The 26831-nt window shown below is 44.2% G+C and overlaps 1 protein-coding gene and 1 pseudogene across 5 annotated transcripts in view; both read right to left on the reverse strand.

Annotated features, from left to right (window-relative positions):
* Positions 1-6128: 6128 nt before the first annotated feature.
* On the reverse strand, positions 6129-19776 carry LOC141509072 (TNF receptor-associated factor 5-like; annotated as a pseudogene).
* A 2996-nt stretch (positions 19777-22772) lies between these two features.
* Positions 22773-26831, reverse strand: part of TULP2 (TUB like protein 2) — a 7611-nt gene continuing 3552 nt past the window's right edge. Inside the window, exons 9-17 of one of the 5 annotated variants that reach the window (XM_074219742.1) lie at positions 26794-26831; positions 26136-26417; positions 25585-25697; positions 25297-25411; positions 25107-25205; positions 24860-25025; positions 24562-24687; positions 23854-24007; positions 22773-22953 (exon numbers count right to left, since the gene is read on the reverse strand). The exon at positions 26794-26831 is cut by the window's right edge and continues 141 nt beyond it. In XM_074219742.1, coding sequence (XP_074075843.1) covers positions 22914-22953; positions 23854-24007; positions 24562-24687; positions 24860-25025; positions 25107-25205; positions 25297-25411; positions 25585-25697; positions 26136-26417; positions 26794-26831 — 1133 coding nt within the window. In that variant the 3' untranslated portion in view covers positions 22773-22913. Of the gene's footprint in view, positions 22954-23853; positions 24008-24561; positions 24688-24859; positions 25026-25106; positions 25206-25296; positions 25412-25584; positions 25698-26135; positions 26418-26793 lie in introns of those variants that run through there. The other 4 variants (XM_074219744.1, XM_074219746.1, XM_074219743.1 and 1 more) reach the window with 4 other exon arrangements.

Consider the following 26831-nt stretch of genomic DNA (forward strand, 5'->3'; position numbering starts at 1 on the left):
CTCCATAAGATAGTTTTGTTGGTAAGATTATATTTGTCATTCCACCAACCTGACCAGTCCATCATAGTTGCACTCTTCATAGTAATGTTGGAATGTTTGACAATTTAGCTCAAGAAAAGACCTGGGTGCCTGGTATGTTCTTTCAGGTGGTCTTCAGAATCTTCCTAAGACAATTTAAATGGAAGCCATTCAGTTTCCTGACATAGTGCTGGTAGACTGTCCAGGTGTCACAGACATACAGCAATGAGATCAGCACAGTGGCTCAGAGGACCTTCAATTTGGTAGTCAATGTAAAATCTCTTTTCTCCTACATTTTCCTTCACAGCTTCCTCAATACTCAGCTAGCTCTGGCATTGATTTGTGTCAGCTTCATTATCAATGTGTCCCTCCCTGGAAAGTATATGCCAAGGCAAGTGAACTTATCTACAGTATTCAAAACTTCTCCATTTGCTGGGTTTTTTTATTTTAGGTTTTTTGCAAGGCAAATGGGGTTCAGTGGCTTGGCCCAAGACCACACAGCTAGGTAATTATTAAGTATCTGAGACCGGATTTGACCCCAGGTACTCCTGACTCCAGGGCCAGTGCTTTATCCATTACACCACCTAGCCTCCCCTCCATTTGCTGTTAATTATGGATCCAAGTATGGCTAGTGTGGTACTTGACTGGAGGCCAAAATTAGCACAAGTGACAGAGAATCAAGCCTTACTCTGTTGCCCTTCTTTAAGGGCACAGTCATCTGCAAACAAAAAATCATGTACCAACTCTCCCTCGACTTTGGTTTTGGCTTGTAGCTTTTTTAAGTTAAATAATTTACTACCAGTGCAGTAGTTAATATTTCAGTAGTTGATAGATGCCATTTCCATCCTCGTTAAACATATCCAGCAACATCTTGGGAACATCATGTTCAGATGTTTCAGTCCACTGGAAACTGGGAAAGCACCAGAACATCTTTCATTATCCATCACCTGGGCAAGCATGGTACCATGGAACTGATGTACAATACTGACGAACTTCTTCAAACCACCATATTTTGCCATGATTTTCCACAAGTCCTCATGATTGACAGTATCAAAGGCCTTGGTCAGATCTACAAATGCTGTGTACAGACCTCTGTTCTGCTTCTGCCATTTCTTCTGGATTTCTGGGGTAGCAAACACCATATCAACCATTATCTGAAGCCACATTAACTCTCAAGTAGATGACTATTTTCTAGGTTAAGGATTAGTCTATTAAAGAGGACTCTGGCAAGAATCTTGCTGACAATGACTAAGAAAGAAGACCTCCCCTTTCCTGCTTTTCCCCTATAATTGTCACAAGACAATTTCCTGCTTTTCCTTTGGAGACATCTTGGAACTCCTGGGGGATAACCTCTTGATACCATATAACCTGTAAAATTTGAATCAACTTTTGGCTGAGCAATGGACCCTCCACCTTGTAGGCCTCAGCTGGAATAGAATCAGCACCAGCTGCTTCGCCCCATGAAAGGAGCCTCATGGCATTCAAAAACCTCTTTTTCAGTTGAAAGTTTGGTTAGAGAGAGATTGACTTCAACTTGAGGTAAACAGTCAATATCTTCAGCATTGGTTGATGACAGTCTGTTGAGAACACTATGGCAGTCTTCATACCATCTCTCCAGGATCATGTCCTTATCGCTAATCAATATGGCTCCATTGGCATTGAGTCGTTGAGACATTGGTCTTTGGTCTTCAAGGCATTGTCAAAGTACTTTGGACAGTTACCGCCAAATTGAATTTCATCTGCCTTTTCACTAAGCCAAGAATCCTGGAACTCCCTAAGCTTCACTTGTACTTTACTTTTTTTTTCCTTTTTAAAACACAGGTCACCTTTATTTTGTCAACAAAAATGATGCTTTCTACCACAATTATTTTTATTTCTTTTTTTTTTTTAGGTTTTTGCAAGGCAATGGGATCAAGTGACTTGCCCAAGGCTACACAGCTAGGTAATTATCAAGTGTCTGAAACCAGATTTGAACCCAGGTACTCCTGACTCCAGGGCAGGTGCTCTATCCACTGTGCCACCTAGCTGCCCCTATTTTTATTTTATTTATTTATTTTTTTAGATTTTTGCAAGGCAAATGGGGTTAAGTGACTTGCCCAAGGCTACACAGCTAGGTAATTATTAAGTGTCTGAGACCAGATTTGAATCCAGGTACTCCTGACTCCAAGGCCGGTGCTTTATCCACTGTGCCACCTAGCTGCCCCTTATTTTTATTTCTTAATCATTGATTAATGACAGTTTGAAGCAATAAGCTAATCAGTTCAAAAATCAGATCCTTTATACATGGTTTAAGGAGAATAAGAGCTTTGTCAAACACAAGATTTATACTGAACCATTATAATATGTTTTCATGACCCTTCAGAACAGACAACTGTGGCTTAAAAAACGTGATCAAAAACACTGGAAAAAACAACATAAATAATTGCAGGCACCTGGAATTAATATGAATTTAAAAATAATAAAATGCTTTCACATTCTCTCTGAGAGCATCTGTTCAAATTATCAGTCTGCAAAACATAACACCATACACTGCAAGTTACAGAGGGAGTCTTCAGTGAAAGGCTGTTGCTTCCATATGTCTTCACAATTAGTTTGACCCTTCTAAAAACTAACTACTTGAATGCTTTATAAGGAGAGATTATGGTTTCTATCAGACTCAAAAGATATTTACATAGTTGACTTTTTAAAGGTGGATATTGCAGTTATTATTTAGTTGGCCATTGTTACTTTTTTAATCACTGAACTATTTACCTTCTAATATAAAGAAAATATCTTTTGCATGCAATATAGTCCTTTGTAAACATTTACAAAAATAAATATATTTAAACAACATCAAGAAAATATTGCATTCATCAAAATGTCTTCTTTGGCAAAAAGGAATAAATATTCTTTCAATTATATGCAGATTTGCATTCATTTTTAGAACTAAACATATGAATGAGAACTATATCCTTACCATTCTTTACAAAATTCTAGTCAATCATATGTCTGAAATAATTAAAAATGATGTAATTAGGATTTATGCATTCCTATTATGCCTATTTCTTTTTTGTTTTCTTTTTTAAGTTTTTGCAAGGCAAATGGGGTTAAGTGGCTTGCCCAAGGCCACACGGCTAGGTAATTATTAAGTGTCTGAGGTGGGATTTGAACTCAGATTCTCCTGACTCCAGGGCCGGAGCTCTATCCACTGTGCCAACTAGCTGCCCCTGCCTATTTTGTTATGACAGTAATGGACATCTATATAGAATTTCAAAGTGTGCCAAATATTTGGTATATTTTATTTCCATCTCCTCACAAACCTCTGAGTCATTATCCCCATTTTATAGATACGGAATCTGAGCTCATAAAGATAACATGATTTACCCATTTATCCATTCGAACCCAGATTTTCCTGATCCGAAGTCCAGTACAATATAATTATAGCACATTTTGAATTTCACAATCCTCACAAAAGATATTATACTTTTTGAAATCAGTATTTGCTGAATGTATTATTTTAAAAATCAGTTTCAGTGTTCAAATGAAACTGGTCTTCTACTTTAAAGCCCTTTTGGAAACTCCTCATTTTATTTTCTTCAAAAATATTCTGCAGATGCAGCCTCTGAGGCTGAGATGCAACAAAGGATGGATGGATTCTCTGCTGCTTGTACTCATTTTGGTCTAACAATGAACACCAAGAAAACCCAGGTGCTCCATCAGCCAGCACCACACCATCCATCTGTGGAACCATGGATGACAGTAAATGCAGAAGTTTTGAGGACTATGGACAAGTTGACCTCCCTTGGCAGTGTCCTTTCCAAGGAGGTCCACATTGACAATGAGGTTGATGCTCGCATTGCCAGAGCTAGCTCAGTATTCAGGATGCTCTGAAAGAAAGTGTGTGAGAGAGAAGAAACTGAAGGTCTATGGAGCTGTTGTGCTGACCTCATTGCTGTATGCCTGTGAAACCTGGACAGTCCACCAGCGCCATGTCAGGAAACTGAATGGCTTCCATTTATATTGTCTTAGGAAAATTCTGAAGATCACCTGGCAGGAGAAGAGACCAGACCCTGGGGTCCTTTCTTAGCTAAACTGCCTAGCATTCCAATATTCATTACTACAGAGAGTGCTACTACGATGGGCTGGACACATTGCTAGAAGGCCAGACATAACCTTGCCAAAAAACTTTTATGGAGAACTCACATAGGGCAAGCACTCACAAGAGGGTCAAAAGAAGCAACACCGACACACTCTGAAGGTCTCATTGAAGAGCTTTAGAATTGATTGTACAGGGGCAGTTAGGTGGCGCAGTGGATAGAGCTCCGGCCCTGGAGTCAGGAGTACCTGAGTTCAAATTTGGCCTCAGACACTTAATAATGACCTAGCTGTGTGGCCTTGGGAAAATCACTTAACCCCATTGCCTTACAATAAATAAATAAAATATATTTTTTAAAAGAATTGATTGTACAGCAGGGGAGACACTGGTGCAGGATCATCCAGCATGGTGTGCCCTCATCAATGAGAGGGCTGTGCCCTATGAGAAGGGCAGAATTGAAGCAGCTCAAAGGAAACGTGGCATTTGAAAGTTTAGAGTACCCACCCCAGGTGTTCACATGTGTTCACATAGACTATCTGTGCCCAACCCGTGGTACAGCATTCCGAGCTCCTATTGATCTTATCAGTCACAGTTGGACACCCTGTAATTTGTTTCAAATATAGTGATATCATTTTTGGTCTTCTTCAATAAAGGACAAGAACCAACCAACTCAAAGGGATCTATGATTTTATCTAATGAGGTGTGCAATCCATCCATGCCTTATCATCCTGTCATACTTCATCCATATCTACCCACAAATTTCCCACAAAGAATACACGCAATATATTGGGGATCTCCCTAGCTTCTTACTGATATTGTGAGGTACCAACAGGATCACATTAGCTCACCACTAATGATGGGGCTTTTTGCCACATAGACCATCATTATCTTCACTCTTTTCTTCATCATACACCATTCTCCCCATCTCTCAAGTGATTCAGTTGGGAGTTTCAAAAGTGTTTCTCACGCTACTAACCTCCAACTGAAGGGAATAATAAAATCCTTTTCCTTTTCCTTTCATAGAAGCTAAATATTAGCTGGACACACCTCCCTATTGCTTTAATTTTGTCCCTTTCAGCATCTTTCTACTCCACCTTGGGAAGGAAGGGCAAATGTTCAATCCTTTTCTCTTTCTTCCAGTAGGTTTATACTACTATGTTTACAGATTATTGAAGAGCTTCATAAACCTTTTTTTTTTTAGGTTTTTGCAAGGCAATGGGGTTAAATGTCTTGCCCAAGGCTACACGGCTAGGTCATTATTAAGTGTCTGAGGCTTGACTTGAAATCAGGAACTCCTGACTCCAGGGCCGGTGCTCTATCCACTGCACCGCCTAGCTGCCCCATAAATCTTTGAATAGAGGACAAATAATCCTAAAATTAGCACATTGTCCCCAAGGGTCTAGTGCTAGTTGGCTATCTTTGGCCTGAAGTAAAATTACTCATTTCCAAATAAAAATAGCTGGTCATTACAGGCATTTCGTGAGTTTGAAGATCAGGTCTAGGGATATATTTTTATATTATCATCATTAGTAAGATCATCAAAAGACATAGAAAAGGGGGCAGCCAGGTAGCACAGCGGATAGAGCACCGGCCCTGGAGTCAGGAGGACCTGAGTTCAAATTCGACCTCAGACAATAATGACCTAGCCGTGTGGCCTTGGGCAAGCCACTTAACCCCATTGCCTTGCAAAAACAAAACAAAAAACAAAAACAAAAAAGACATATAAAGAGTGCTAAATATATAAAAGTTCCTTCCCTTTAGGAACCCAGAATCTAATTGGACAGAAAGGTATATACATCAGAAGATAGATAATAATATGAAAGAGAATAGGGTGAGTCTTCTAACAATCAAAATAGGACATGCGTTCAGCCTATTGCTAAGAAAAGATAAGTTAGAACTTTGGCATCTTTCTATATTTTAAAATATTGAGAAAAAAATCTAAATATACCTTAGTAATGGATTGAAATACAGTTCACTCCGTCACTTAAGTCTGACCATCGATATTGTGAATTCTAAAGTTTCTCTCATCATAGCATCAAAACAATGAATCAGGGTACTTTTGACAGGTCCTCCATAAGTCTACAACCACCTTCATAAATAGCATATCTTCTTTGATGTAGGTGTTCTTAGGAGTCTTCAGAGTAGAATGTACCTCAAAGAGAGGACAGCCAGATACAATGCTCATCTCTCCATCAGATCTTTTAAAGCTACTGCTATTGGGATCAGCCTGGAACATCTCCATAATGTGGTTCTTTTTTCTACTCTGGTTCAAAAACAGTATGGTAACCTTCTGCTTGAAAGGTCATTGCAACAATGAGCCAACTTCCCCTTTCATCACCACAAAATATAGAGATAAATACGACTCTTTACCTAAACCATATCCATTCAAGTAAGCTCTTGCAACAATCAATAGCCACAGTGGCTAGTGTAGAGAGGTTGGCTAAATATGGACACTGTGGATCCTTCTATTCTCTATTTTTCATCTTGTAGTCTGTCACCTTCCGTATCATTTTGCTATTATAATTTAAAGGTCAAAAGGTGAACCCTAGGTAAAAAGGAAGATGGCACTATTAAATGGAAGTGACTACAAAGAAAGCTCTTTATTCATGGAAGAAATGGTGGGATGGGTCCAAATAGACTTCAGCAGTGGGGTAGTGGGGAGAGCAAATCTTTTTATAGGGTATTGGATATAGGAGGCAGGGTGATATGGTTTCTGTAGAGACTGGGAGGCATTGGGATCTCCATGGAGGATGTGTTTTGTTTGGGGGTTCATCAAGGTGAGATTGTGTGTTGTTTGGAGTTTCTATAGAGGTTAGAATTCACGTCCTTAGAAAGGATAATCAATGGGACTCTACTGGGCAAAAATGAAACTCAGTCCTGGATCCAATGGTACCCTCTCACATTTTCAATTCTTTTTCATTTTTATTCAGTTGGTCTTTATGGACATTAATGTGGGCATCACGTCTGTTATTTGACCCTTCAATGTGTCCAGTCTCTGGTCATAGGTTTCCAGCGAAGTGGCCAGAAGTCACTTTATAGTATCAATTGTATTCATCAGAGGTCTTAGCGTTTCCAACCAAACATATTTATCAATGTGTCTGGCAAAAACTTGGGTACTTTTTGGCAAGTTACCATTTTTGCCAAATAGCTATACAAGCTGCCTAACTCCTTTTCAAATTTCTTCACAGTTTCACTTAACTGTTGAATTTTGCTTTCTTTTAATTCTAAATTCTTATGCAAATCAGAAATGTTTTTCTAATCTGGAATTCTTTTCTAAAACCAGGAACATGTATTCTCTGAAGGCAGAATTCTCATGTCCTTTATAGGAGACCATAATGCTTTTGGAGCATTCCACCTCAGGACATATAGTAATATGTTCAGGAACTTTAATTCTTGGAATATTTTGTAAACAATTATTGGAACAAGATACAGGGGACACAGGGCAAGATTTTTCCTTGGTGATTCTGTAAATTGCCTACCACCATATCCTTTTTGTAATATTGGCATGTTTCCTCTCAAAAATGACAGTACAAACCTAAGTGGTCTTTCAAATATTTTTTTTTTTAGATTTTTCAAGGCAATGGGGTTAAGTGGCTTGCCCAAGGCCACACGGCTAGGTAATTATCAAGTGTCTGAGGTCAGTTTTGAAGCCAGGTACTCCTGACTTCAAGGCCGGTACTCTATTCACTGTGCCACCTAGCTGCCCCCTTTCAAATCTTTTTGAAGGACTCTTTCCTGACAATAGTCTTAAAACATTGCACAGACTAAAATAAATACCGAAGAAGGTGATCCTAAAACACATATTAATATGACTTAGTATTGCCCCAGAAGCATCTTAGTAGCACAGCAAAGAGTGCTTTTGCAAAAAAAAAACTGTTTTAAGTTGAGGATCTCTTGTTTTCAGCAATTATCTTTATTTTGTTTTTGTAACTGATATTTTATTTTTCCAATTACATGTTATCAAAGTATTTCAACATTCTTCCACATGCATATACATATTTATAAGTTACATGATTTCCTTACACCCTCCCTTCCCACCCACTCCCCACCCTCCTCCCCTTGGCAGTGAACAGTTTGTGTTTAACATTTTTAGAGATTAGTCATTTTTTGTCTGAGGAATTAGGATTAAGGGAATAGAAAGAATGCCATGATATAGGAAGGAAAAACATAAGAGAAATTTTTTAAAAAGTGAACATAGTGTTTATTTAGATTTTGTAGTTTGTTTTTATTTTTGTTTTGTTTTTCTGTGTCTGGATGTGGATAGCATTGTCCATGTCTCCTAGTCTCTGAACTGCATCCATTAAAACTGATTAACTCGGGGGGCAGCTAGGTGGCACAGTGGATAAAGCACCGGCCTTGCAGTCAGGAGTACCTGGGTGTTCAAATCTGGTCTCAGACACTTGATAATTACCTAGCCGTGTGGCCTTGGGCAAGCCACTTAACCCAATTTGCCTTGCAAAAAAAAAACAAACACCTTAAAAAACCCCAAAACTGATCAACTCATAATGTTGTTGTTTTGGTTTTTGCAAGGCAATGGGATTAAGTTCCCCAAGGTCACACAGCTAGCCAATTATTAAATTCAGAGGTTGAATTTGAACTCAAGACCTCACTGCCTAGCATAGCGTGTTCTCATCAGTGAAGGAGCCACACTCTTTGAGGAAGGCAGAATTGAAGCAGCCCAAAGGAAATGTGACATCTGTAAGTTTGGAGTACTCACCAGGGGTGCACATGGACTGCTTGTGCCCAATTTGTGGTAGAGCATTCCAACCTCCTATTGGTCTGATCAGCCACAATTGGATCCACTGTCATTTGACTCAAGCATAGTGATGTCATTTTACTCTTCTTCAACCACAAGAATAAGAACCAACCATTAGATGTCAATATTAGGAGAATGCATCCAGGGAATTTTACTGCATTTAGGTAAATAGAAGATGGTGTTTGTGTTGAGGTCACGAGGTGAGCAAGTCTTCAGTGGTAGGTGACCATTGCTGTTGCTATTTCCACTCCACTCCTTCCAAGAACTTCCCTGCCATGTCTGGTAGTCGGAGCCTACTCTAGAATTAAAGTTACCCAGAATTATGAGCTTATCGTCTTTTGGTACATGGATGATAAGGTCTCTAGGTCTTTATAAAATTTTTCTTTAACCTCTTCAGGGCTTGTCATGATGATGGTGGCATGACATTTTCCTATAAATGGTCATCTCATTGTCATGAGCCTGGCATTCACTCCTTTTGGTAGGCATTCTAGTTTGTTGACCGAATTGGTTTTGATCACAAAACCTACCTCTTCTTGGTGCTTTCCTTCACTGCTGTCCTTCATTCCAGAACAATGGGTGTTCAACTCCAACTGCAGTAAGCTGGCAGGCAATCTACCAACCTTGTTTCACTCGTGGCTGCTCTTTGGATATGGTACCTGCTGAATTCTCTTGCAACAAGAGCTGTTCATCTTTCAGGTCTATTTGATCTTATGTTGTCTATGAGTATGTGCACATTCCTTGATCACATTCACTCAGGAGCTTGCCAAATCTCACTTCCAGTGAGATGACCCTGTGTGAAGGGTTGTGATTTCAGTATAAGGACCTGCTGCTTCATCGCTTTACCATTGCCAGTTGACACAGGATTTTGAGATAGGAATGGTAAAATGGTATGGGTGATTTTCTTTTAACTCACAAAGAATTGGAATTAAGTGAGGCAGAGAAGACAACTGGAGATGACTCAGGATGTCTAACCATGGTCTAAGTGCTCTACGTTCCTGCTTCTCTTGTCTTCCTGACCTTTGGAACAAAGTTCTATTTGACTGGGGGGAGTCTTCACATCTTTAGGGTAGATCTTCTCTAACTCACTAACAGGTTTGAAGACCCCTTGGTTTCCCCCAACCTGATGAAGACTGGCTGCCTGAATGGGTGGGGTTTGGCAGCTGTGCATCTTACGGCTTCTTGGAGCCACAGGTGAGAGTAAGGTAGCTCAGGTGGATACCAAAAGTGAATGAGTAGCCCAGAACAGGGCATAGCAGCTCTCATACCAGAGATGCTAGTCTTCCCTGAACACCCCATCCACCCCAGTGGGGAAATATGTTCCCATATAAAAAAGACTGGGGAAAAAATTTGCAACAATGTCTGATAAAAGATATGTAATTTGTAAGACTGAGAGTCATTCTGTAGGAGATAAATGGTCAAAGGATATGAGTAGCCAATTTTTAAAGGAAAAAAAATCTCAGCTATGAAAATCATATATATTTTAAAAGGTTACAACAATTATTAGAGAAATTCCATTTAAAGCAAATAGTACATTCTTACTTGTACCCATCAGACTGGCAAAGATAACAAAAGAAGAAAATGACAAATGCTGAAAGGGCTATGGGCAAATGGTTCTACCTATGCATCTTTTGGTTGAGCTATGAATGGGTACAATACAGTGAGTATGTTGTGGAAAACAATTTGGATCTGTGCCCAGAGAGCTACCAAACTGGCATGGTCTCTTGGAGCATATTAGGCTTATGCCTTGACAAAAATTAGAGAGAAAAATGGCCTTATAGAACCCACAAATTGGAAACCAGGGGGTTGTTTTTGGGCAATGGCTAACCAAGTTCTAGTATATGAATGTAATGGAATATAATTGTGCCATAAGAAGAAGAGTTTTAAAGGAAATTGGGAAGACCTTTATGAACTGATGCAGAGCAAAGTGATCAGAATTAGAACAATTTTGCAATGATAACAATGTTAGATAAACAATATAAATATTGTTACCTAGAATTTAATTTAAAAATGAAAGACCGTGTCACATTCATATCTTTAGTATTCACTAGGACTGCAATATTCTTTCATGAAAGAGGAACCCAAAAGGTTGAGTTCTGGATGCAGTGGGAGACTTTGGTCTTTTAAAATATCATGGAGTAAGACAATGGAAAACACATGATCCTAATTTAGAATTGTGGGTGGTAGCCAGAATCCAAAGAGAATTTAAAGTACCTTGAGTTAATATAAACTGCAAAAAAAGCTCCAACTATCCCATGGGAAAGCTTGCTCATGGCCCTGGCAACATTCTTCCTTTGTTCTGTTTCTATTTACTATCTGGCCTGACCTGTGGCAGGTGCAGAGATCTGCCATATTACTTTGTCCTGTTGCTGTCCAGGGTGACTGACCTCTTGTAAATAAACTTCCCCAACTAACTTAATTAACCCAGTAAAACCTATTACTCTCCAAGCTGGCATGGGCCATTTTTTTCTTCCATATCTCGGTACTTTCTCAGAGGGTGTGTCTATAACTGAAATAATTAGGGTAGAACAGAGTTGCCTCCTAACAAGTACTTGTCCCTAGAATATTCTAATCATACTGGGACACTAATGCATTGTTGGTAGAGTTGTGACCCGAAGAGCAATTGGGAATTATGCTCAAAAGACAGTAAAATTGTGCATATCCCTTTGATCCAACAATACCACTACTAGTTCTGTATGCCAAAGAGATCACAGGGGCAGCTAGGTGGCACAGTGGATAGAGCACCGGCCCTGGAGTCAGGAGGACCTGAGTTCAAATCCGACCTCAGACACTTAACAATTGCCTAGCTGTGTGGCCTCGGGCAAGCCACTTAACCCCATTGCCTTGCAAAAACCTAAAAAACAAAAAGATCACAAAAAAGGGGAAAGGATTCACATGTACAAAAATATTTATAGGTGCTCTTTTTGTAGTGGCTAAGAACTGGAAATTAAGGGAATGGCTATCAACTGGGGAATTACTGAACAAACTGTAGTATATGAATGTAATGGAATATTATTGTTCTATAAGAAATGACAGGTTGACAGATTTCAGAAAGACCTGGAAAGATTTAAATGAACTAATGCTGAGTAAAGTGAGCAGCATTTAACAGCAGCATTGTATGATGATCAGTATCATACCTTCTCAGTATTATAGTGACCAAAGCCAAATTTTTTTTTTAGATTTTTCAAGGCAATGGGGTTAAAGTGGCTTGCCCGAGGCCAACACAGCTAGGTAATTGTTAAGTGTCTGAGGTCGGATTTGAACTCAGGTCCTCCTGACTCCAGGGCCGGTGCTCTATCCTCTGAGCCACCTAGCTGCCCCTCACCAAAGCCAATTCTAAAAGACTTATGAAGGAGACCATCATCCACATCTAGAGACTATAGAATCTGAACATAGTTCAAAGCATACTATTTACACTTTCTTAAATTTGTTTTTAGCTTTTTCCTTCTCATGGTTTTTCTTTTTTTTGCTTTGATTCTTCTGCCACAGCTCATGTTAAATTTTGCCAAGCCAAGAAAACAGGTTCTCCATCAGCCAGCACCATACCATCCTTAGGTAGAATCGTGGGTTATAGCGAATGGAGAAGTTCTGAATATTGTGGATAAATTCACTTCCTTTGGCAGTGTCCTTTCCATGGAGGCATTACCAGAGCTAACTCAGTGTTTTGGAGGCTCTAAGGGAAACTGTAGGAGAGAAGAGGTATTAGACTAACTACCAAACTGAAGGTCTACCGAGTCATTATGTTGACCTCATCGCTGTATGCCTGTGAAACTTGGTCAGTCTCCCAACTATGTAGGAAACTGAATGGCTTCCATTTAAATTGTCTTAGGAAGATTCTGAGAATCACCTGGCAGAAGACCCCAGACACTGAGGGCCTTTCTCCAACTAAACTGCCAAATTGAAATGTTACTACAGAGAGGGCAACAATGATGGACTGGTCATGTTGTTCAAATGCCAAACATACTCTTGTCCCAAAGACTATCGTATAGAGAACTCCCACAGGGCAAATGCTCACAAGGGGGGGGGGGGTCAGAAGAAGTGATACAGGGCCACCCTGAAGGTCTCTCTCTTTTTTTTTTAAAGAAAGACTTCATTTATTTTGAGATTTACAATTTTCCCCCATTCTTTCTCCCCCCCCCCCCCCCGAAGGCATTCTGTTAGTGTTTACATTGCTTCCATATTATACATTGACCTCAGTTGAATGTGATGCCTGAAGGTCTCTCTTAAGAAGTTTGGAATTGATTGTGCAGCATGGAAGATGCTGGCGCAGGACCACCCAGTATCTTACCCTCATCAATGAGGCTATTGTACTCTATGAGCAAGACAGAATGGAAACAGCTCAAAGGAAAGGTGAGATGTGCAGGTTCAGTGCTCCCCAACCCAGGTGTGCATTCCAAGCTCCTTTCAAACTACTCACCCATAGTCAGACACACTGAAACTTGTCTGTAATATAATGATGTCATTTTGGTCTTAGATAATGAACAAAACCCAACCAACCAATATGGAAATATGTGGAACAAGATTGTACTGTATAGGGTCTATCAGATAACTTGCTATTTTGGGCAGGGCAACAGAAGCCTGGGAGGGAGAAAACTTTACAAAAATGATTGTTGAAAACTATCTTTAGATATAATTGGAGAAATAACTACTTTTTTTTTTTAAAACAAAGGTTACCTAGCTGTGTGGCCTTGGGCAAGCCACTTAACCCCATTTTGCCTTGCCAAAAAAAAAAAAAAAAAAGGTATTTTAGGACAGAATTCTGGGTTGTATACACAGCAGAAATAAAACAAATGTTGAAATGAAATTTTTTTTAACGTTGTAGTTGGCACTTAAAAAAAACCTCATTGATTGATTTCTTTGTAAGAATTGCAAGGTTTGTGCTTCATGTGGAAAAAGGGGTTCTCCCACCCAGCTCAGTGTATTTGAAGAATTTAAACCCTAGCAAATTTGGGGAGGATTGTGGGCATTGACTATCTATCTAACTCTGGAAAGAGCATGAGTCATGTCCTAGTAAAGACTGACAGCTTCCCAAGGGGTCTAGCCCTGCTGAAGGACTGTGGGAGAATTGTATTTTTAGGTTTGTTTTGGTTTTTCTCAAGGCAAATGGGGTTAAGTGGCCTGCCCAAGGCCACCCAGCTAGGTAATTATTAATTATTAAGTGTCTGAGGTCAGATCTGAACTCAGGTACTCCTGACTCCAGGGCCAGTGCCTTATCCACTGCACCACCTAGCCGCCCCTTGGTCTCTTTCCTTGATCCTTGAGCTCAGAAGCCTTGTGAACTTGGAAGGCCCAGCTGAGCTGCCATCTCTCCCCCTCCCCCCAATAGCCTACCAGCATCTTTTGGCTTAACTGATGGGAGTGTCTGCATCAAGAGCAAAGATCAGAATGGGTAAATGATGACAGCAATAATAATTTAGATAGCACTTCAAAGTTTACAAAGAAGAGATAACACATTATTATCTCATTTAATCCTTGCAATAACCCTTTGAACAGGAATGTACTGGCAAATGTTTTAACAAACAACTACCCCCAATGCTCCCCAAAAGAAAGTAAACTTTTCAGTTGAATTCGCAGATTAACATTTTTTTCCATCATTAAGTCTAGATACAAAGCAATAAATTAAACTTGAATTTGTGGTGTTTGAAGTATAATGATCATGCTGGAGGTTTAACAATCAGCTGTCTTTAAGTCCAGGACAAGCTGGTTCCAGATCTCTGCCGGTGAGGCAGGTGTTATTACAGTCATTTCACAGTTGAGGAAACTGAGGTAAACAGCAATTAGTTGACTTATCCAGATCCTCCTAAACCCAGTGAACTATGATACCTCCTGGTGGTCTCATGAGACATCTTTTTTTTGGTATTTTTAAAAAATGTTATTTATTTAAGGCAATGGGGTTAAGTGGCTTACCCAAGCCACACAGCTAGGTAATTTTTAATTGTCTGAGGTCCAATTTGAATGCAGGTTCTCTTGATTCCAGGGCCGGTGCTCTATCCACTGCACCACCTAGCCGCCCCTTTATGAGACATCTTTTTTTTTTTAGGTTTTTGCAAGGCAAATGGGGTTAAGTGACTTGCCCAAGGCCACACAGCTAGGTAATTAATTATTAAGTGTCTGGGACCAGATTTGAACCCAGGTACTCCTGACTCTAGGGCTGGTGCTTTTTCCACTGAGCCATCTAGCCTCCCCCTTTATGAAACATCTTGAAGAGAACATCACAGGGTTTTCCAGTTGCTGGGAGTTAACCCTTTAATCCCTAAGCTTGAGCCCACTTTCCCCTGCACTTTTGGGAAAGTATGAAGGATCTCTGTGGAGTTGATCATACTATCTCTACTTTAGCAAATTATCTTTTTCAAACACTACTTAGGTCTCATATCTGAGTAATCAATAATAAACTGATAACCATGAAGGGCAGCACACTGATAGGGGCTCGTGAGCCCTGTAGCTCTAGAAAGACCCTGGTCCCCCCAACCTCTTAGAATTATCTCTAGAATATTATGGGGGAGATGTAATAGCCTTGTTCTAGGGGATCTGATTGGTCAACATATTTGAGAGTTGTGTCCCTGTGCATTATTACTTCTTGGTAAGTTCCCACTGATTTACCATGTCTATCTGCTGACTAAGGTTTGAAGGCTCCACAGAGCTCAGCTCCAAACATGGAGAGTATGTAAATACCCAAAACTATTTGGTCTCTTGGCAGAGAAGTTGGCTGAAAAAAAAAAAACCTATAAGCAGGACTCAAATGGGAACAAACTCAGGGGACAGAGCACAAGTTCAAGAGAAGTTGGGAGATGTGGAAAGGTGTTTGTGACTTGTCTTCTCCCCTTTTGTTTTTCCCCAAGGGTTTTGTACTTTATGGAGAGACTGTGTACCATTTCATCAAAATCTTTCTGTAAGGGGACAGCTAGGTGGCACAGTGAATAGAATACCAGTCCTGGAGTCAGGAGGGTCTGAGTTCAAATTTGACCTCAGATGCTTATTTGCCTAGCTGTATGACCTTGGGCAAGTCAGTCTTAATCCCATTGCCTTGTTAAAAAAAATTTTTTTTTAAATCTTTCTGTGTAAGTGATCTCTCTTGTTCTTTCCCATCTTAGTACCAATTTAGGAGAAAAAGTGAGGAGAGAGACACAGAAAGAGGAATAGAGAAATAGAGACAGAAATAGAGAGAGATAGATAGATAGATAGATAGATAGATAGATAGATAGATAGATAGATAGACAGAGACAGAGACAGAGAAGGGGGCAAAAGGTAAAAGAGGGAAGGGGAGAGATAAGAAAAGGGAGACAGACAAAACAGAGGGAAATGTGGAATCACCATGGACAGCATATGCTGCCTACTGATGTCAGAACTTGGAAATGTAAGCTTCTAGTTGAGATTTTGAGGGGTGTGCTTGCCAGAGAGAGTTCTGGAAGGCATTGGGAGGTCAGCTCTTATGGAGCTAGGAGCTGCAGTGGTGAGCTGCTAGACAGAGCCTTTTGCTCCCAAGCTGCCTTTGTCTGGTGTTCTCATCAAGGTCCCAGACAAGTCTCCCCTTCCCCAACTTTTCTCTTCATTTCTTCAGGAATATGGAGGGTGCTCGAGAAGACTGACAGAAGATGACAGGGCTGGGCATTCCATGGAGTGATTCTCCACAAATATCTTATGCCTTATCTTTGTATAGTGAAGTAAATATATAGTCACACATAGACAAAAGTTCATTTCTTGGGAGATTAGAATACCCAAAGGATAGTGATAAATGGGAAAGGGGGATCTCAGGTTTAGTTATGAGGCTCAAGAGCAGAGATGAAATATTTTATTATTTCAATAATCTTGGATCTATTTCTCAGGGATTAAGAATCAGTTTACCAGGTGGCTAGGTGTCACAGTGGATCTAGTACCAGCCCTAGAGTCAGAAGGACCTGAGTTCAAATTTGACCTCAGACACTTAATAATTACCTAACTGTGTGGCCTTGGGCAAGCCACTTAACCCAATAGCCTTGCAAAAACCTTAAAAAAAAAATCAGTTCCCTTTGTTATTGGGAAGGATCTGACATTCTGTGGCTCTGTGCTTCCAATCAGTAGCCCTGTATTTTTGAGTTTCAGACTGGCTAAATACAAATTCCCTTCCCTGATCACCATTTCATGCTCATCTACACCATTTCAGCTTCATCCTGCTGGGGCACGTCTCTATCTCATTTTCCCTCTCCCCTTCCATAATGGGAGACCCTGGTTTTTGTTTTCACCCAGTTGATTCTATTTGCCATCTCCCAGACTGACCTATGTCCTCCCCCTGGAAATCACTCTGTGTATATTTTACTTTGTTTAGCAGTAAAATAGCTTGTGCAGGATTCATGTGGAGCTGATGAGCAAGGCCATAAGGGTATGTATGAATGGTACTGCTCCTTTTCAGACCTAACCAAGCTTCCTCTACTCTGGGGGAGTGGTTTCCCTTTCAATCCAGTCTCTGAAAAACAATGAAAGGAAAAGGGCAAAGGCCCGCCTACCAAACTCTTATCGCTTCCTTCAATCAATGGCCCAGAACTGTCGGTTCAAAGAGATAGAGATCTCTCAGGGACAGAGTAAGGTTCAAAGCCCTTGGAAGCTGTAATGTTTCACTCTCTCCAGTTTGAATCCCTACCCAGATCATTTCTCTGCAGAATTTATACTACAGTTATAAAATTTATTTTCTTGAACTAATGAAGAATACTATCCACCTCCAGAGAAAGAAGTAATGAAGTCTGAATGCAGATTGAAACAGCCTTTTTTTTTTAAACTTTATCATGCTTGGGGGGTTTTTTGGTCAGCTTTCTCTTTTGCAACATGGCTAATAGGCAGTTTTGCATATGTATAATCTATATCAAATTGCTTGTCTTCTCAATGGGGAAAGGAGGGGAAAGAATTTGAACTCAAAAATTTCTTAAATGAATGCTAAAAATTATTGATATGTAATCCAGAAAAATAAAATTAAAATTAAATGCAAAGAATGATTTTTTTTTCCTCTCCTAGGAATTCTTTTCCATTGTTTCTCTTCACTACATTCGTGTAAGAATGTATAGTAATGGGCAATGCATTTATCTTAAAACCAATTTTAAAAGGAAGGTAAACCAGCAAGTAAAGATTCAAAAAATAGGGACAAATTTCAGGAACAAACCTCCAGTGTCTTGGGATGGATGGAGAGTGAAGGAAGGAGGCATCACCAACTCTAGTCTCAGCAGCTCAGATGGGTCCATTCTCCTGGTGTCTGCTACACATTGTTCATGCATGACTAGATTACATAGACTCTGTCCTGGACTCTGAGGCTAAGGATCTCATGACTGTTGAGCTCCCTCCCTTCCTCTCTTAATAAACATTGGTTGTATTATGCCAATCTCTGCTTGTTGTGCCCACTAGCCTCTTTCTCACTTGCCCAGGTTCCATTTTGCTTCTTCTGGGGATGGCACTCTCACTCCTGGACTGCCCTCTGCTTTGGAGCTAAGAGGATGAGTCTGTGAATCACAGCCATCCCCTTCCACTAATTCCCAGGTTATGGACAGTTTGGAGGAGACCAAATAGAGGAATACTAGACATAGCCACGTGCTAGCTGTCATCCTCTCCAGCGTCTTGTTATATTCAAATCAGGAAGCATTTATCAAACTTCTAGAGATCAGGCAAGGTGCCAAATGCTAGGGATACAAAAAAAGGCAAAATCCAGTGCCCCCTCAAGGAGTTCAGAGTCTGGCATGTTTTAGACCCAGATTCTACAGTTCCCTGAAGACTTGGAGTCTCATTTATTTACCACCAGAGGCTAAGTGAACAGCAACTGCAGGTAGGTGCCTAATAAATGCTTATTATAGGCTCCTGGAAATAAGAGTGAGCCCATCTCTCATCGGTTAATTATGACAGTATCAAACTATTTGGCTAGAAGCAGCAGAAGGCATGAAATGAGCTACATCCTCAGTGGTACTCCCAGCCTCCGCTGCTGAAGCAACATTCAGTTATATATTTTTGGTTGTCCCTGAACTCTGTTTAGCCTGTTCCAGGGCGTTGGGTGTGAGCTGCCTGGACTGGACATTTTTACTGGACAGTACAAGTCTCCAGCATGGATGCATTCCTCCAGTCTTAAGGGAAAAAATACATTTTTTGCACCCTCAGGGGCATGATGAAAATCGAGATTTTTCTCACCCCCAAGTCTGGCAGGGAACATGGTGAAATAAAAGCCAAGCTGTGGGGCATCTCTTAGGTTCAGCAGGATCTGGGGCTGCTCTCTGGAGGGAACAGACTGCCCGGAAGCAGCTGCAGGTAGGCCAGAGGCCCGGAACACGACCAGAAAGGGTGGCATCAGAAACAGTTGTTCACCGCATGGCCGGCAGATGGCAACATGGCAGAGCGTGGCAAGGACACCAACAACTCGCAGTTCCCAAGGGAGATCCCGGCTCAGTAGAGGCGGTGACCCCAGTGGCACACGGCAGTGGCAAGAGATGGAGAGCGGCTGGTGTGCAAGGACGGAGAGGGAGGCACTCTGCTTACTATTTCCTGCAAAACTTTCCTTGCCCAGAAGTGAGGCGGGCACACTTGGGGGGGGGGGGGATTTTCCTTATTTGCTTTGCAGTTTCATTTTTTTTTTTAGGTTTTTGCAAGGCAAACGGGGTTAAGTGACTTTCCCAAGGCCACACAGCTAGGTCATTATTAAGTGTCTGAGACCGGATTTGAACCCAGGTACTCCTGACTCCAGGGCTGGGGCTTTATCCACGGTGCCACCTAGCCACCCCAGTTTCATTGTCTTTTGCTTTCAGCTTGTCCTCTCGTTTGGTGTTAGAGACCCCAAACAATGGCTTGTAGACTGTGGTTTTAAATGAAGTGTATCTTGAACTTCATATAGCTTTCAAGGGCTCTTGACTCAGTGGAGCCCAGGCTACAGATAACTCATGTGCAGAGGGAGATCCCAGACCTCCAGAGATGGGTCTTCAACTACCATCTGGTCCAACCCTTAGCTGAAGGGAAGCCCTACTTCAAACTAGAAAGTGATAATGCAGCCTCAGCCTGAAGACCTCCAAGGAAAGGAAATCCCAAGCTTCTCAAGGCAGCCTATTCCACTAGTGGATGGCTTTAATTGCGAAGATTTTTTTTTTTTTTTACTGACTCAAATGCTTAATTTGGAAGCTCTTTTGATGAAACCGGCCCATCCTGTGTGACTCTTGCCCATTTTCTCCATTCTTGCCTTGAGATGCTGAATCCAACTTGCTGGAGGATTTTTCCTGACACCTGAAGGACATGGAGGCTACCCACTTGTCCTCCCTCACTCTCTTCTTGGAACTGGCCTGTCTTTTCCTGTCCTATTTTTCTTTACCTTTTATTCCTGTTCCCTGAAGTCTCTCATTGGTTACATGTTATGGGTTTCTCACATATATCTCAACTGCCCTGTGATAATCATTTTTTAATTCAGAGACTGGTGAATTCCATCTCTCACTGCCAAACAACATTGGTAGAGGAATAGTATTAAAAGCAAGCTTTTGTGACCATTGGAAGGCAAAGTTAAAAGTTCTGCCATTTTTTTTTTTTTTAGGTTTTTGCAAGGCAATAGGGTTAAGTGGTTTGCCCAAGGCCACACAGCTAGGTAATTATTAAGTGTCTGAGACCGGATTTGAACCCAGGTATTCCTGACTCCAGGGCCAGTACTTTATCCACTGTGCCACCTAGCTGCCCCAAGTTCTGGCATTTTCTAAAGGCAACCTATCCTGCTTGCCACCTCCTGTTCTTTTCTGGACCCCAGATTTCCTCTCTGTACTGCCTGTCCTCGACAATGTTGTGAGGATAAAATGAGATATTTGTAAAACTCTTAGTACAGTGGCTGAATATAGTAGCTGCTTAATCCCTTTCCTTCTCTTCCTTCCTGACAAGAGCATTGACCCAAGCCTGGCCATTTTACCAGGACTTGTACCTGGCCTTGTTTGAAAGAGTGCAGAGGTCAGGTGCAAGATCATTGCCTAATCAGCCCAAGCTTCCAGTGGACCCGAGTAGTGGTGCCTTCCCCCTTCCTGGTGGCTTTCACAGACATCCCCTTCTTGGTTCTAGTCTACCAAATGGAATTTTGGGGGAAGTTTTTTCTGGCCATTTGTGCTCTTATTCCTATTTTGTAATGAAATGGAGGATGATAGAGGTGAATTGATTTGCCCAGAATCACACAGTTAATAAATACCCCAGGGCTTCTTGAGTCCAGGTGCATCATGACACCCTCTAGTGGCCTTTGTAGTCGACACCCAAGCCAGAACTGGGTGCACCCACCCCTGTCTTGTTCACTTTCTCTTCTTTCTGGCATACAGGGAGGTGGAGTTGGGATGAGCTGCCTCCTGAGACTCCAACAGGAGCAGCAAATATTTTAGCCCCTCACCTAGAGGCAGTATCTTGCCTTGAGCACGTGGCACCCCACTCCACCCCTGTTTTTGCTATGAGACTCCTGATTATCATGGGTCATCCTGTGATGGGAATTTGGGTAGCCACCTTGTTGAGTCCTCAAAGATTCAAATGCAATCTGGGACACCTGGGAGGAAGCAGCTGCTCCCTTCCTGGGGGAGGCACTTGTACCGAAGCAAAGCAGTACTAAGGACAGAGAGATGCCATGAGATAGTCACCCAAGGAAAAGTTTCAGAAAGCATGAGCCCTCTGTGGCAGAGAGTGGTGTTAGCTACGGGCTCGGTAAAATCTCTGGAGCCCAGTTCCAGATGGGCACATCCTGTGGCAGAGCTAAGTGTGGAAGATAGGGAAAAAGTGAAATTTCTCTGTCCTCAAGAATCTTACATTCTATTGTTAGTGGCAAAATGTACCCTAAGAATTGCATAAAAATAAACACAAGCTAATTTGTGGGGAACACTGCTAATTTGGGGTTGGGGGGGACGAATCAGGAAAGATTCCATGTTGAAGGTGAGCTGAGTTTTAAACAAGATTCCAAGGAGTGGAGGGGAGGAAGAAGAATATTCCAGGCATGGGGACTCCAAGGCAAATGAAGGTAGTAAATGGATCAGCCCACGTAAGAATGACAAAGGGGCCAGTTTGCTGGGCCATGGAACAGGTGAAGGGGAGTGCTAGCTAACAGATCTGGATAGGGCAGTTGGAATGGGGTTGTTTAAATGTCAGAGCTTATAGCTGACTGGAAGCTAGAGTATGTAGAGGTTTCTGAGCAGTGCTATCCATGAGACAGTCATGGAAAGAGCTGGGGAGGAGAGATTGGGAGCATATAACTCTATTGCATTAGACGCCTAGATGAGATCTGCCACTAGCATCATGGTCTTCTAAGGGGAAGGGATGGATGCCAGAGTAGCATAGCAGAAGCAGTGTTGTTTGACAAAGGAGTGAGTCTATGGAGGAAGAATGAGGCTGCATGGCGGGATGATGAATGTGGCAATGCCCTTGGCAGCAATGGGTTGAGTTGGGGAATGATGGGAGTTCCGTTTTGGATGTCTTGGAGATGGTTCTGGAACACTGAGTATCACAATGACTCTTTATCCTCTTTCCTCCTAATCTCATAGCTTCTTCCACCACCATTTGTGCTGGGCTCAGCTCAATGTTGTTGGTTCCTCCATTTTTTTGCAGGACCATTCTGGGATCATCCCCAGATAAGTGGGATGAGCTTCCTCGATATTCACATTCATTTCTGCACTTTGTCTCAACACAAATCCCATTCTTTCCTCCTCATTGCAGTCTTCTTTGTACTTTCAGGATTTTTATCTTGAGCATCTATCATCCTCTTTGAATTCCTTCTGCCTCCCACCCCCCATTTAGTCCACTGGATACCACTTAGCCTTCCCTCCAAATGTTTTAGTGTCTGCCTGCCTAAAATCTTACACACATGTCAGATTTTTCCTATTCCACCCCATTTTCTGCTAAACTCTAGGACCGAGTTATCCTTCCCCTCCCCTCCCAGAATTCCTATGTTTCCTCCCAGCAGCCAGTCCCTCCCAGTTAGTAAGAATCAGATTCAAAGCAGAATTTCCCCTTGTTAAGCTCCTCCATTATGGAAACTAAGGCATGTCAAGAAGTGGGGTCCACTTTTGGCTGAGAGCACCAGCAGATGTCTGCCCCTTGTGACACCTTCCAGTGACTCTTCTCGCTTCTTTTTCAGGATCTTGAGGCGCCAACAGGAGATGGAAGTGGGGAGCTGGCACGAGACATAAAAGGGGGAAGTTGTCAGAGGGGGATGCTCTGACAGGCCTTTCACAAGACAGGATGTCATAGGGGCTTCTCACTCTTGCTTCTTGGAAAGAACTTTGCCTTCCCATCAGGAGGCAGAACCTGCTGGGCATGGGTCTAAAGGCTGGCCCAAGGCAGCCTGCCAAGGGACCCAACCACTGGTTTGAGCTGGCAAGAGTTTCAGCCTCTCCATTGCTTAACATCCATTGCTTAGTTAGAAACTTCAAATAATGCTTCCTGACTAATTGCAAAGAAGGGTACCCAGTAACTAAAATTGGTGCTCACTAGCTGTAGAAGGAGACTCTGCCAGCTGAAGGGCTCATCCTACCATCTTCCTCTCTCTGGCCTCAAAACTGAAGATGCCTGAGCCTACCCAGCAACCCAATGACCTTGACCTTGGGCGCCTCTTATCCTGGCTGGGCAGAACAGAGGGGCAGAGTAGGTACTGACACGTCTGGATGCCACCACAAGCAGCTGGGGCTACTTAAGCTGCCTCTTTACCCTTTCATTTAGAGTAGTTTTTTAACTGCCTTTAGTAACTAGCTAAATGTAAATTTATTTGGAGCTACCCTGGAAAGGGAAAGCGACCATATAGTCACTTAGAAGGTTTGGGAGCAAAACCCAATTGCTAAAGCTTGATTTTAAGGGTATTCATTCCATTCCTAGATGGGGATTTGGAGAGATAGAGCACTAATGAGTGTGTGAAGCCTAGAGACTACTGGGGGAGTCATCTAGTCCAACCCCCTTACAGAAGAAACTGAGGCTCGACGTGGTTTGTCCGGGGTCACAGTCTCCCCCGTGCCCATCTCTGATGGGGTTCCTTGGTGTCCCCCTTTCTGTGAGTTGCCTTCTGCGTCTGTCCCTGTACCTGCTCATAACTCTTCCCCTGTTTCTTGCAGCATCTCTGCCTAGGGACAAGCTCCCTCTTTTTGCAAGGTCTCTGTCAAGGTCTCTGCATCTATCCCTGTGGGGGGGGGGTTCAGTTTTCTTGTCTTTCTGGCTCAGGCTGGAGGGAGGGCACCCTAGGCCGGTGGAAATAATCGATGAATGCAGCCATGGGGTTCTCCTAGTTTGTCTTCGCTTCCATGAATGCCTTAGTTTCTCATTTAGCTTTTTTGGTTTTCTTGTCTCTCTGGGACCCCACACAGCTATTTAAAACCCCCCCCTCTGGCTCGGGGTCAGGAGACTAGGTAGGGTACCAACCCTGGCCCTGCCAACTCTGCTTGAGCAAGTCACCTCACCTTCCTAGGCCTCATTTTCCTGTCCTGTAAAAAGAGGGGTTCCAAGACTAGTATTTCATGGGTGGAATCCCGGGGGTGGGTGGGGTGGGAGGTGAGGAAGGAAATAGAACTACAATTCCCAAGAGGCACCGGTCACCCAGGGCATTGCTCAGGCGCTCGCCTACCCCGGGGCCTCATGGGAGTTGTAGTTGCGCTTGCTCCTCCCGGCTTGGGATGGGCTGGGGGCTCAGGGCCAGGAAGAACAGGCGGGAACCAGGTGGGGGATGGGTAGAGCTTTATTGGGGCCAGCCCCGTGTAGGCCGGGGGCGGGGGCCGGGGTGGGGGGCGTCACTCACACGCCAGCTTCCCATCGAAGCTGGACAGGCAGATGGCGAAGGCCTGGAGGGGACAGAGGGGGAATCGGAAATCCATGGTGAAGCTGTCGGGGGCCACGCGGCCGAACTGCAGCACCAAGTAGTCCGCTGGAGGGGAGGGGAGGGGAGAGGAGAGGCCGCTGCGGCCGCCGGACTACAACCCCCAGCAGCCCCCGGGGCCGCCTCCAGCCCCGCCCCCTCGCCTTGCCCGCCCGGCCGGGCGCCGCTGCCCGGCCCCCCGAGCCTGTCTGCGCGGAGTCTCCCCCCGCCCGGTGCTCACGGTCTTTGGGGTGCACAATCTGGAAGTTTTTGACGGAGGCCTTGGTGACCCGGCCGTGGAAGTTGAGGATGTAGGCGCCGCTCTCCTCGCTCCAGGCCGGCGCCTTGTTGTGCAGCAGCACCAGCCCCTGGCTGGCCCCGCGCTGCAGGCGGCTCAGCAGGCTCTCCTGCCGGGAGAGACGGGGCTCGCGCCTGCGCCGGCCGGGGGGCCTCGGGGGCCCCCAGCCCAGCACCGCCCCCCCACTCACTGTCTGCGGCTGCGCTTTGATCCTCTGGTTCTGGGGGTCCAGGTCGGGGATGACGATGGTCATCTTCCGCGGTCCCCGGAATCCCAGCACGTTGGTCTCCTGCCACCAAAGGCCCAGGATTTGGCCCTTGCGGCCAATTCCTCCCCATTTCTCCGCGCCCCCCCCCCCCACTGAAGCAGCCCCCGCTTACGTAGCACACGGCCCCCAGCTCCTCTCGGATCTGGGTAGAGGCCGGCAGGAAGCTTTTTCGTTCTGGGTTCACCCCGTTATCGAAGATGGTGAATTTGGTTCCCAGGACGTTGGACCTGCCGGAGGACAAGCTCGCCCCTAAGAACGCCCCATCCCTCCCGCCACTGGCTGGCCCCTCGGCCGGCCCACGTGGCCGTTCCCCAGCCCTCGGAGCCCCAAGGGGCCCGTCCCTCCAGCCCCGCTCCTTCGCTGCCTCCAGGGCCCCGGCGTCCAGAAGGAGGGACCCCACCTGACTTTGCCTATAAAGTTTTCCCCATCTCGAGACAGATCGTTGGGGTCCAGGGAAATGAGATAGTTGGAAGTCCTGCTGCGTTTCCTCTTGCGCCCAGCCAGAAGAAAATGCTAGAAGCGGGGGTGGGGGCCCCTGTTAGAGATCGCAGGGGCCCCCCTGCCAGCCAACCTGGACAGACCTCTGAGGGAGGGATGGCGGCAGAAACCCGAGGATGGGCTGGGTTCCAACGGAAGGCACAACAGAGGTCAGCAGAGACCCGCGGGGGGAACCTGCCTCGGATGAATACTGGGGAGGCTGACAGGATCGGGGGAGCCTGGTATTGGGGTTCCCATAGCTCCGAAGACTCCTAGGACTTGGGGAACTGGAGTCCCCAAAGCCAAGAATTGCGCATTTGGGGGGTCCCTGGGGAGGAAGGAAGGGAGGGAGGGAGAGAGGAAGGGGGTCGTGGTCTCGGGGAGTCAGGGCTCTCCAGACCAGAGTTGCTGGAGGTGCCCGTCTTGGACGAGGGGCTGCCGGTCCGGACTGCAGGTCGTCTGCGGCAGACATACCTTCTTGCCGTCGGGCGCCTCCAGGTAGAGATAGTAGAAGGGAAACATGCCCTTGTCGACGCCCCGCTTGTCCCGGCTGATACTGCATTGGACGGTCCAGTTGCGGGGACCGGGCCTCAGCACGTAGTCTTCCATATTCTGGTCCGGCAGGTGGCTGGGGGCGGGGGGTGGCAAGGGAGGCTCTTTCCCGAAGTCTCCTGCCCCAGTCCCGCCGTCGGCCTCCGAAGACCCCAGCGCCACGGTTGCCGCCTTGTCCTCTACCTCCTCCTGGGCCTTCTCTTCCTGCATAATGCCCAGGGGTGAACCCTGCCTGCCCACTGGCTGCCGGCATTTGCCGTTCTCCCTGGAGCTCCCCAGGATCCCCGCAATCGAAAATGCCCCCCATTCCAGATGCAAGCAGCCAAGGGAACTGAGGCCCAGAGACACCTCTTGTCACCCAGGCTGTCGGCGCCAGAAGGGGGTTCCTTGGGTTCTTCATCTCCCCCTCCTACCTGGGTCCCCAGAAATGCCCCTCTGGTGCTCTTGGAGGCTGGGAGCCCAGCATGCCCCTCCCACTTCCTCTAGCCGTCCAGGCTGGCATCCAGATCCGGATCCAGGCCAGGAGTGCAAAGAGCCCTCGGGGCTGCCTACTCAGCTTTCCCATGGGTGCTTTTCTCACCGGGCTGGGCGGCTGGCACCTGCAGAGCTTTGATCGGC

Source organism: Macrotis lagotis, chromosome 1 (genome assembly GCF_037893015.1).
Source record: "Macrotis lagotis isolate mMagLag1 chromosome 1, bilby.v1.9.chrom.fasta, whole genome shotgun sequence".
Taxonomy (NCBI): domain Eukaryota; kingdom Metazoa; phylum Chordata; class Mammalia; order Peramelemorphia; family Peramelidae; genus Macrotis; species Macrotis lagotis.